Here is a 12,589-nt window from a genome sequence, read left to right on the forward strand (position 1 = left end):
TCAGGGGCTGGTGTGATTGGGGTTTCCAGTAGGTGTGGCCAGGGGCTGCAGCAGCTGGGTCATCACACCTGTGTATCACTGCCTAATCGACCTGCTTTTGCTCAGCTTGTTTTTGTGGAAATGCTGGGGTTCTGACAGTCTAAATGTTTTCAATATTTGCTTTCTTTGTGTGTGACACTTACCTCCTCTCGCAGGAATCCTCTGGTTTGCTGCCCTCCACTTTTCTGTTTTGCTGGAACTTCATCTTGTGGTCTTAGTTCACGTTGGATTTAGAGCTCTGTAACGTGCCCTTCCAGCGTGACTGACTGAAACAAGCTAGACACTGTAAGCTCTCAGTTAACTTACCAGACTGTCCACTCCTCCACATCCAGACTGCAGTTGTACTGACTTTGTTGATCAACTCCGAATTTGTGAATAAAGTCTTTGAACTGTCCTGTGAGTCTGAGTCTGCCTTAGGCTCTTTATGTCATTCTGTAATCGGGACACATTTATTTATTCTGTGTAGTAGTTGTAAACCTGAAGTTGCCCAACACAGTGCGCTTTTGCTGTTTGAAACTAGTGAAGCACAAAAAAATGATTCTGGGCCTTTCAGCTGCCTTGTGCGTAGCTGTTGCAGCAGGGTACTCACTGGGCATATAGTTGGGTGCGAATTGCAGAGCAGAAGCTTGCCACAATTTGTTTACAATGAGAGTGTGTGTTTATGTGTAAATTTGTGCGTTTGTTTGAGTGAAGTCTTTGGATATGACTTGGTTCACAGCAGCTGTTCATTTTCTAGTGAACACTTCCTCCAAGCTGTGCCAAACACTGCTCACTCTCCATCTCTGATTGGTAGACATCTTGGCTGGAGGCATGCCGGGAAAGGGGGTGGTTTTAACACTGCTGCTAAAATGGAGACGCAAGTGGTCCCAGTCTGGCATTCCCTGAAAACTCTGACAATGACTTGGGTGAAAACACAATTTTCTAAATTGGAGTACAGAGGGACATTATGTAAGAGTGTAATTTACTAGTGTATTATCTTTGACTTGTTAATTTCATTTAAGGGGAATTCTCTGCTCCCCCCCCAAATAAAATGATGGGAATATCTTGTTTTGTTGAGTGAGCAGAAAGTACACTAGAGCACTGACAAGTAAGTATTTATCATTCACAGTTAGCGAAGTACTCAGATTATCACTTCGGTTCTTTCATTCATTTCCAATCAAATCCAAAAGATATGTGTTTGTAACAAATTTCTGGCTCATTCATTTTAGAGTATACTCAATGCTCTTATTCCTTTCACCCAAGTATAGCATATGTTGGTGCAGATTGTTATTAAATAAATAGATTTTTTTGTACAAAGAGTTAAATTAACCTCCATTATAAATTATCTCTCAAAGTGATATTTTAGTTTGTATGATATAATATCATATGAATCCATCCCCATAAACCAGTCTCCAAATCCTAACACTCATTCATGTGATATTCACACTCCCCCATGTGTGAGCCTTTTAAAAGTGTACAGTGAAATCACGGACCATGAGTAAAACTGGAACCACTCCATTTATCTCTGTGCATCTTAAATCAAGTTATTTTTTCCCATCAGGAGAAAACAGGCTGTTAAAAACTCACAAGGGAGCCACTTCCTGCCGGGCCGCAGCCTGGGCAATCAAAAAGAAGTATTCTAATGATCCCTGACAAAATTGTCAGATGATATCCTCCAGGGTGCGATGATACTTTACATTACAGTAGACAGATCGATAGCAAAGATGACATGAGAGGCCTCTGCAGAGAGAGGAAGCTGGAAAGACTGCAGTGCTCTGACTCTCACTTGCGCTGTTTCCACAGCGAGCTCACTTGGCCTCACAGAACACGTGAGAATATGTTTTGTTAGCATAAATTCCCTAAATTAATGCATGTGCCACTTATCTGAGGCGGTGGACTGGATCTACACGCAAGGACACCTGATAAGTGTGTCTCTACAGTAAATGTGTGTCAGCTGTAGTTGAAAAATTGAAAGTCACCTAAATATGAAATTCTCACAGTTAAGTTTTAAACAAGGATTTAGCAGATTCGCAATGTCAAGAACGTCACTCAGGAAACATTTTGTTTCGAAGTGGCCCACATCCCCGAGGAACCAGTTATCACAGACAACTGATAAGACCCGGGCGCCACAAAACTAGGCCATTAAAGTGGATTAATGCGGTAATTTAGAGGTGAACACACAACTTGGATAACATAAAAGGGCACAATTTTAAAATACAAAGGTATTTATTTTGAAAATGGAGGGATCAGTGAAGTGATTTAATGTGAAACATACCCCATATAAGCAAGAACTCACTATTCACCCCAGATTTATAAAATGAAAAACAAAAAATAGATTAAATACATGGAATAAGTGGTTCAGGTTTGATCTCAAATGAGTCACATACTCCTGCTGGTTCAATCACCCCGGTGCCTCCCTCCCCCATTTTCTTGTACTATAGTGACTCTGGTCTGTGTAACACCTGGGAATGGAGTCAGTGCTGTACTGAGCGACTAATGGCTCCTCTTCCAAACACTAACTTCTGCCATTTGTGCTGAGAGAGAATAATGCTGACAGACTGAAGAGTTATTAAGCGGTCTGAAGTATGGAAAACACATTTAACAAAAGACGATCAAACAACAAATGAACCGGTGGTTCCAAATCAAATTTAAAATATCTTGAGGCTGGGCTGAAATGATAAACTCGCAAGTGTCCGTGCACATTCATGTCCTCTATCTCCAGAACCCCAGCTTGGTAAGGGCAAGGATAATGAACAATATCTCCTTTGCCTTTTGTCTGTGATGGAAAATCTATAAATCCTTAGAGATCAGCCATGAGGCAGTGGTAACAGTCGCTCCAAGCAACACTAACTGGGCCTCAGTCCTCAGGGATGAAGCAACAAAACAGAGCAAGTAAATGTGATTAAAAATAAATAAATAAAATCTCCTCATATACAATTTTGCCTTGACATTTCTGTCACTTCTTTTGGTATCTTTTGCAATCGTGGCTCGACTTCTGTTGCGCGTCTTTCCCCTCCTCCTCAGTTCAGTGTCTTAATCGGGGATCTGTTGCTTCACTGAGCTTCAAATGCTTAGATGACATGAAACAGGTGCACACGAGTGTCTACCGACCTATCCAAATGAGTACTGAACACCTGCGACTTTAGAGCTATTAAGCACAATTTCTCATTTAACACCCCATATAGGTGCACAGAGCTGCAGCAGCTTGCAGAAGTGAAGGCAAAGAAATGATTTGTTTGGAAGAAACCGCACAGAGGTAACGGACAGAAATGCTTTTCACCAGACTTTTTCACCTGCGACACACACACACATGCACTCATGTAATAAATAAATAGAATATCCTGCAACAGCCTGGGACAACAGTCTCTGCCGGATCAAAATTTTTTCCAAGCATCACCGATATGACGGCGCACAAACCACGTGTTTACGTAATGGAAAGCCAATCTTTCACTTTAACCCCTCCTACTCGTCTATTTCTAACAAGAGGGTCCGACGCCAAAGAAAAATGATGCAAATGTTCTTATACAGGCGCATCGTACTTTTGGAGATGCCAGTGGCGTTGTGCTGAAACGGCTTGAGGAGAACACCCCGAAAAGGGAGCAAACGCACACTCCAGGAATCACGGACACACACACACACACCAAGAACCCTGGCTTTAATAGAAACGTTGCAGCGTGGGGGCTCAAAGAAATGAAAACTGGGGTTGGTGCTGTCTGACCTCGCCAGGCAAGCAGGTTTGCAGGGGAAACGAACTGGACTTGATCCGGCAATGTGGTGTCTTGTTGGGGCTATCATTGCAGCAGTCTGTCCATAGGATGCATCCTCCCTTGGCTTTTGATGCTGTGCAGATCCACCCTCCTCTCCTCAGAGTGATGAACTAATAGGCAATGATTTTCTCCTCGGAAATCCACCGTGGTTTACTGTTTGCACGTTAGTTGTGTGTTTGTTTACTGGCGACCCGTCTCCTCCCGGTGCGACACATGCAATTTCCAGAGTATATTTTCTATTGTCGACTAGTTGAGGAGGCATTCTTTACACGCCAGAAGAAGAAAACACACCATTAGCACGAAGTGTGACAGACAGTGAATATTTTGTCACGTGAATGAAAGCGCACAGGACTTGGATATACCTATTTTTTTATGATACAATTGGTAGCCTTGCTCGGGAGAACTGATCCAATTGTGTTATTATGCAACCGCAAGGATCTCATCTATATCTGGGTGTTTAAGACACGGGATTGCTCTTCGCCCAAATCAATGTGGTTTCTTTGGAACATTTTCAGCAAAGGAACGCATATGCTGCAGTGTCTTTGTGGCAAGAGTCTTAAGAAAAACAAGAATCCAAGTGGTAAGCTCATCACCATTTATGCCTACTCCTCCGTTTCTCAGCGAACCGGCTTTATGCGTGCTTGTGTGCAGAGAGTTGAGTGTCTGCGTAATTCTGTTAATTTGGTCGTAACGATGATAGATCTGCAATCACATTTATGCAGCGAGTGGATCATGCAGAGGCTCCTGAAGGAGGGGAGGAGGGGGGACAACTTATTCTGTGCTGCTACTACATCGGCGAGCTCAGGTCTTTTTTTTTAGGAGGGGGGCACAGCACAGACACACAAAGCCCCCCCGCTGCATCACCACGGCACCATGATCTTCTAACTTTTTAAATAACGCTTGCTCCCCCCCACCTCTCTCTCTCTCACTCTCAGACACACACAGGGGCTCGATGGTATTTCAGAGGATCACATCCACGCACAGTTATTTATTTATTATTTCTTTTTCTTTCTTTCTTTTTTTCTGGACAACGTGATTCCCCCCTAACCAGATTATTCATCCTCGGGTTGACTGCAGCAGTGCCCCCCCCCCACTCCTCTGCATCACCACTTCTCTATTAAATGAGCTATACTCGCTGTGTTTTCAGCGAAACAGCCGGAGGAGACAGACTATTCTTTCATGTCTGTCACTCTACTGATGCAGACCAATACTCATCATGCGGGCCCTGCGAAAGCGTGATTTTTACACGAGCACCTGAGTTGCTCTTATGTTGACGAAGCCAGGCAGCTGAGATGCCAGTAGGGCATGTAGAAAGGGACTGGGATCCGCTGCACCGAAGCAAATCCTGCACTTGAGCAGTCGACATCGTTTCGATTTAGATTGTGCACTTTTTTCTGGTACAAAAAAAAAAAAAAAAAAAAAATCAGTACATAAGCCCTGAATTTAGGATCACAGTAACATCATATATATTTTTATATATCCTGCCAAAACAAATATAACAACGCAGAGGGCCAGTGTACCAGGAATGCTTATTTCAACAGGCTGTTGTAAAGCCCCAGTTAGACAGCATGTAGTGCGGGCTACTTGTTACCTCATGAAGCGGGTAGATGGGCTGAGTAGCAGCACAGTTTTTCGACACTGCAACTGCAGTATAGTAGATCATCACCATACTTTAGTGGGACAATCGCGCTTTGCAGACACTGCAGGAGTGATAACAAGACACTGTCTACTATCAATTACCAAGAAGAAGAAGTTATATTTTACAGCATTATGTCTCCACAAACCTAGCCAAGGTTTGTGTTGGTATAGCTCAAGATAGGGTGAAAACACAGTTAGCCTCAGTTTGTGCCTTCAGTTTGGCAATACGCATTTTTCTCATAGGCCCAGCTACAACAGCTAATTTGGAGGCATTACAAGATTTGCCAAAATATGTCAAAAAATATAATAATAATAAACATCTTTGGAACTATTTTCTCATGCTACAAACTCCAAGCAGGAAAGTAGGATAAATTCTTGCTGTATTTATGTTGTTCTGAAATATAAATATTTGTTAATGCATGTACGCCATCCATTTATTTTATGCTATACTGTATTATAATTGTTCTTACTCACATTTTTCCTGGCAAGCAGGAAGATTATGTCATCACCGGCCATAGGCATAACCTGGGTATCCCCCCCCCCCCCCCCCCCCCCCAAAAAAAAAAAAAAAAACAACAACAAGGCAGAGTGTGACACTCTAAGTGGCTTTTACTTTGAAAAGATTTCTCTAAGCAATACTCATCTTCCATATTTCAGTATAAACAGTTGTTCTTGCATTAGAGGGAAGCTGTACAATATAAAGCCCTTTATAGTCAGTTAAAAATTTCTGGTGCTGATTAGACTCTAACTTATCTCTTCAGAGGTGCAGCATTTTCTACTAGTAGTTGGTGCTACATTTTAAATATGACAAATCAAAAGAACAAATTCTGCACCTCACTCATTTGTAAACACTGGTTCAGTTCTGCCCCTGGTTCCCATCTTCTCTTTTAGTTTAAGGAAATAAGCTGTAATTTCGAAAGACTTTTAAAAAAATGTGTTTTTTCGTAGTTAATGGAGTAGACATTTATTTTTTGTCCTCTAAGTGCTGTTATACAACCTCTGCATTTGAGTTTTGCTACTATCTACTTTTGATTAAATTAGAAAAAATAAGCTGTAACAAAGAGGTAAGACTTTAAAAAAAGAACAACCAATAAACAGCAAATATGTACAACAATGTCTCAGTAGAATTGTATGTATATAACTCTTACTAGCAAAAAATTACTAGCATAAAGGCTATACATTTTTTATGCTCCTATTCCTTGCTGATCATATTAAAAGCATAATATTGCGTTACAGTGGGCTCTGGAGTGATAACTGACTTTGGTCAGTAGAAAAGCCACTGCGAGACAGTAAGTTGTGTTTAACGCAATTCATCCAGTCAATCAAAGCTAAGACTTTGCCCTGACCACAAAATGGTCAGGACATGTGCTACAGCAAGTGATAGGACCAGTAGTTTACTGGGAAATGAAGTATCCGCACTGCCAGGCAAATCACACAACTGACTTGTGTCAACTCCAAAAGGTGTTTTAGAAATTCTCACACAAGTTGTTTAAGTGCCATTGTGATAGTGGGACAGCGAGTCCTCTGCGTGGCCCTGTGTCAGCAAAGTGTTACCTAAACTGTTCGCCAGGCCTGAGCTGCAAAGGCCTAGACTTAGTGCTACAGCTCTTTGGTTGTACTTTTAGTAACACAGCAGAATTGAGAGAACCAAGAAAGACCAAACCAAACAGACTGTATCACTATAGCTGCAGTTGTGTTACCGTATAAACACCAGTCTTATAATTCACGGATTGTATTCAGTTTCTCTTTATACACACACACACACACACACACACACACACACACACACACACACACACACACACAGGCTTAGTGACTGTACAGGACCAATTCATCTGGAGAGGTTTAAAGCAGAGTATGGATGGCACTTGATTTTATTCTAGCGTGGGTTAATAGTTCCCTATTAAAGGCAACATTTATTTTCTGTCACTGGGTGTGTGATAGCACAAAGTTACATGTGTGGAGAACTTGTCTTTAGGCCCTTGTAATTATGTACTAACTGGTTGTGAGCCCATTCACATAGGGTCTTCCCTTTTAAAAAATCTTTGAGTTCTGTGTGCATCCTCATTTTCCTTCACATTATCAAATTAAATTGCCCCTAAGCCTATAGGTCAGTGGCTTTGTATTCTTTGGTCAGCTGTACTGATGTGCATGGATACATATGGAGTATTTCTTGAAGTAGACCACATTCTTTAGTGTTGAAAGAAGATGAGAGGAATCCAGTGCCTGGTTCTCTAAAGCATCTCCTCTCTTCACAGTGGTCCAGATCAGGTTATGATAAAACATAGTGCGGTTCTGCATTCTGATGCAAGTGAAGGGTTGGGTTAAAGCTCCATAACACAACAGGATGAGTCACTTCCTTGTTGGATATGGCAGTTTGCCATCATGTAAAGCTACGCGTCCACTTTTAGCCTTTTTGCAAAACTGCCTTCGGGTAAAGTCACCAAGATTTTATACTCAGTGACCTGTTAACGTTCTTCCAGTTGTGCCTCTGTTTTCCAGCAAGATTGTTGTTTCATGTGGTGGCTTGTCCTTAGGGTTGGTGGTCTGGTACAACTGCTACTGTGGATCTACTCTCAGTGTTCACTCTTGTGTAACAGTACGTGTACATGTCTTTGAGTGAGTGTACTTCATTAAGTAAATTAAAAGTGATGAAGCAGCTTAGTGGAAAGGACGTAGATATAGGACGTTTAACCCTGAGGCTTAAGTGGCAGTGACGGCTCTATAAATGCCCACACAGATGTCATTATAAAAGTTTGAGTGTCACTGAATGATGCACACAATAAACCATTTAATGAGGGTATTTGTAGTGTAGAGGGAAAAGTTATGTCATATGAACTGCGACAATCAATAAAGGCAGATATGCGAGTGGCGCTCTTTGACATAGCTTGGGCTGAAATGATTGAAAGGTAGACGGTAAATAGGCGGGTTGTTGAAAGAGCAGAATTGCTCTGGGTGTGTGAAGTCAGTGGGTGGCTTCTTCAAAGTGGCACAGTGGCTCACTGACAGCAGAGTGACACTACAGGTGAGGTCACATGACACCCAGGCCTCCAGGTGATGTTGGCTCATAGCATGTGAAGTGAAACTTTTTTCTGTTATCTGTGACATAGTCAGAAAGCTGGACCTAAGACTCATTTAATTTAAAATCGAATTACTATAACAAAATAATTTCTCCTGGTTCTTTTCTATGATCTAAGATTATATTTATGAGCCAACCACGCTGACTATTAGAAGACTACAACCTTGTAGAGGTGCTTCGAACTGATAAACGTTCATGAACTGAGGGAATGTGAGATATTTTAATGTAGAGGCTTATAAACCACTGTGAATTTCAATTTACTGCGTCTCACATTACCTAAAATAATAAAAACCAAATAAGTGTCACTGTAATTAAACAAAAGGCAATTCTTTGGATGCTAGGAGCAATTTATTTGAAAATAAAAAAAGCTTCTTTATTCACAAAACGTGGCTACGCACGTTTGATTTTTACAGATTTTACACCAGATGCCCTTCCTGACAAAACTCCAAAAGGATTGTTTCTCCTTGAGTATGGAAGCAGGGATCTTCTGCCTGTTAGGAAAATGTGTAAACCACTACACCATGGAGCCACTAGCAATATGTAAAGCAGGACTTTGCAAGTTTACTTTACATTTATGTGCCAATAAATTCTACCTGACAGCATTGTGAGTAGGCCTTTAATACCTTTTAAGATCAAGCGCTACCTCTGTATCAGCATCTTGAATGATAAAGTGGATTTCCTGTGAATGTATTGTCTGTCATGTTACAGTAAGTTTATGAGTCTGTCTGTGAAACCCATACAAATGCAACTATACACTGTTGTTGTTACTGTCCTGCTGTTCGTTTGGTGTCAGTTTCTGGTGTTGGTGTCTCTTTTGCATGCAGTTCTTATCTCAGAGCAATTTATCGAAAAAAATGTACTGTTTCCCCCCAAAAATCACATTTTTTTGAGAATTTAAAAAGAGGGTCGATAATTATTTGTACAGTTAAAAGATACTTGTTCCATTTGTCTTACGTACTTGCGCTAGTTTAATTTGTGGTAACTAGGAAAATGCAGTGTAATTAAAGGGGACGGGCAAGATTCAAAGACAGACTCCTACAATTAGAGTAATAGCAGGGCTGGCTAAAAATAACTTCCTCCAACTACCGTTCCACGTTGCTAGGTTTCAGACAGAAACATTTCAGTAAGTTTGTAAATGGCTAAACTGCAGTAGTTACACACACACACCCTGAAAGATCACAGCAAAGATGTAAAAAAACAGGATTTACAGTTAAATATGTATCGCTTTTCGAGTAACCTTCACACTTTTAAACTGACAGCATTTACTAAATCTTTTAAACTGTGAGTCACATTGATGAAACCTTTGTTTCTAAAAATATCTCAAGAGCATACATGTCCTTAGAATGGAAGTGAATATGCACAGAAGGGATAAACGTGTTTTGTTTTTATTTGATAAAACCATTTGGATTCTTGGAGATTCTTGGTCAAGGACTGTTTTTCTTCTCATGACAGAACTCTGTGATTATTGTCATGCTTTGTTGTCATTTAGAAAGAGACGTGAAATTAGGTGTTGCTGCAGTTAATATGTCAAAGATCAACACGACAGATTTTTTTCACTTTCAACTGCTTGGGCAATGGCACGATCAGTTTCCCCTGTGAATTAATTTGGGCTCCGTCTCTCTTGGTTTTCAAGAATGTGACCTGAAGAGGTGATAAGAATCAAGTTCCTGGCTACTATTCTACCTCCCTCTGCGTGCAATCAAGTTTACAGAGAAATCTCATGAGTGGGCAAATATATAAATCTAAATATGGTGTTTCTATACAGACAAAGACAGAAGCACAACAAGAAGAGAAGTGTTAGCTTCATGTTAATGTCTGTAAGGAAAAAAAATAAAATGAATGAAATAAAATATATCATGTTTACCATTTACATCTAATTAATAGTGTATTAGTGTGAATTTGTATTAAATTCTATTCTATTTATATAGCTCCGATTCACAACAACAGTTGACTCAAAGCACTTTATTTTTTTAGAGAAAACCTCAACAATCAGACAACCCCCTATAAGCAAGCATTTGGCAACAGTGGTAAGGAAAAACTCCTTTTGAGAGGAAGAAACCTCCAACAGAACCAAGCTCAGGGAGGGATCTGCTAAACCACTTTATTCAGCGCTCAACTTAAAGCATATACTGTTTTTAAGGATGGATCAAATATCAAATATCCTGTGAAAGTATTGCTTATAGGAATACACTCATAGATACACTATGGAAAAAAACGACTGAGGCACAATTCTTAATCTTTCAAATCATGTGTTTTCAGTTTCATTGTTACAGGTGTATAAAAGCAAGAACCTAGCCATCCAGACTGGCTTTACAAATATTTGTAAAGAGAATGGGTCATTCTACAGAGTTCATTGAATTCAAATGCGGTGCAACCCTGGCGATTTGTCACTTTCCTCCTATAGTCCACCATCCACTGTAAGTTGTGTTATTGCAAAGTGGCAGTGTATAGGGTGTGCCACTGCAAGGACAACATGGAAAAGCCAAGAATAATATGGTATAAAAAGAAATTAATTAAATGTAATTTATGTTGGGAAAATAAATGAGTATTTGCTGATGCCGTCCTGCTTATTTTTCCAATATCACAGGTTTCCTTTCGTTGTATTGTAAATTAAAAAAAAAAATCTTCTAAGGGGCATGCTATAAAAATGCAGCATTTTCCTAGCATTATATTACAAAAAATACCTCCTCACCACTAAACAGCAAACAAAGAAATCTAGTCGTTAGCAACTAGCTAACTAGCTAGCAAACTACCAGCTAGAAAGATGGATATTTCCTCGAGGAATTAGTGGAGATCAACCCAGAGATACAAATATATGAGCAAAGTGAGGATAGCAGTAGCATTTTAGATCTTGTGTTTGACCTTACCTGCCTGATCTTTAAATTTAAGTTGACAAAAATGATCCATTGTCTGTCAGCTAATCAGCTAATGTCTGTTAAATATCTCACACTCATTTTTAGATTAGATAATATCACAATGAAATTATTACTCCTTTTTTTTAATATAGGCAAAGCATGAGATGGTTTTGTGTCTAGCTAATAGTATTAGGCTTTGCTTTCTGTACCTTGCATTTTAAGCCATTAGAGGTAATATTGCCCTTTTTGAATAAATCTGCTTTAAAAGGTTATATCTGTCTTTTGTAAACGGTCTAGTGCTTCTTTCATTTTCAAATAAACATCCCAAGAGTCAAGAGAGTCAACTGTATAAAGCACAATGAATATTTAAATGCCAAATAAATATCCTCAGGATGGGTTGCAGGTAAAATGCGAGCGAGAAGTGACGATTAGTTGATTGCTTTGTAATCTGAGTCATAGATACAGTTAGCTACCTGTGGTGTGAAATGTTGCTGTGAGGAATATGTGGCTAAATGTGAATTACAGTTTGATTACCATGGATGATGTCAGTTAAGCAAAATTAGACAGCTTTGTGATGAAGTGTTCTGCATTTTTTTTATTAGGCTGTCAACATGCAATATAAATAAGCATAACCAACACAATGACAACAAGAAAAGACGACTGGAAACAAATGCTCACAATCATTTCCCAATTCCTTTTCCCACACTTTCTGACAGAAACTACACTGTCACTCTTTTGAGGTATTTATGATACAGAGTGGTGAAATTGTCAGTTGTGCATGTGTACTGACGTGGACTTGTCAGATTTGAAGAAATAACTTTAGAGAGTGTAAGAAATTGTTCCTCAGTTGTCAGTTTTATGAACTTCTTTATTTTCAATCAGTTCATTTTTGAGTCCCTTGAAGTCATTGAAATTTCTGTTTAGGTTATCAGTAATAACATAGGCCGGCAATCCGATTGTTAAGTGATGACGTGACGAATCCTACTTCCGGGCCTAAAGTAGTCTGCGTTTAATATGGCTTTTGTGTTGTTAACATGTTTAATGTTATGTATTTTCTTCTATTTAATCTCAAAAAGCTCCTAAAACAGTCAGTGATCACTGTTGATCTCCCTCGGCTTTTATTACCGCTAATCATTTATTTAAGCTCAGTTTTTAAAACCTTAGGATGTAACTACAGCCCAGCCCATGCAGCAGTATATGAATGACTAACCTCGTATTGTGGATGGATTATC

The 12,589-nt window shown here is 39.8% G+C and overlaps 1 protein-coding gene across 1 annotated transcript in view; it reads left to right on the top strand.

Moving 5' to 3' along the window:
- Nucleotides 1-3,506: 3,506 nt before the first annotated feature.
- fgf14 (fibroblast growth factor 14) overlaps nucleotides 3,507-12,589 on the top strand; it is a 115,481-nt gene continuing 106,398 nt past the window's right edge. Inside the window, exon 1 of the mRNA XM_086267813.1 lies at nucleotides 3,507-4,365. Coding sequence (XP_086123939.1) covers nucleotides 4,158-4,365 — 208 coding nt within the window. The 5' untranslated portion in view covers nucleotides 3,507-4,157. The remainder of the gene's footprint in view (nucleotides 4,366-12,589) is intronic.

This window comes from Aulonocara sp. 'chitande type north' Nkhata Bay, linkage group LG16 (genome assembly GCF_057382095.1).
Source record: "Aulonocara sp. 'chitande type north' Nkhata Bay isolate Kocher_YH1m ecotype deep benthic linkage group LG16, A_spYH_male_GT1.1, whole genome shotgun sequence".
Taxonomy (NCBI): domain Eukaryota; kingdom Metazoa; phylum Chordata; class Actinopteri; order Cichliformes; family Cichlidae; genus Aulonocara; species Aulonocara sp. 'chitande type north' Nkhata Bay.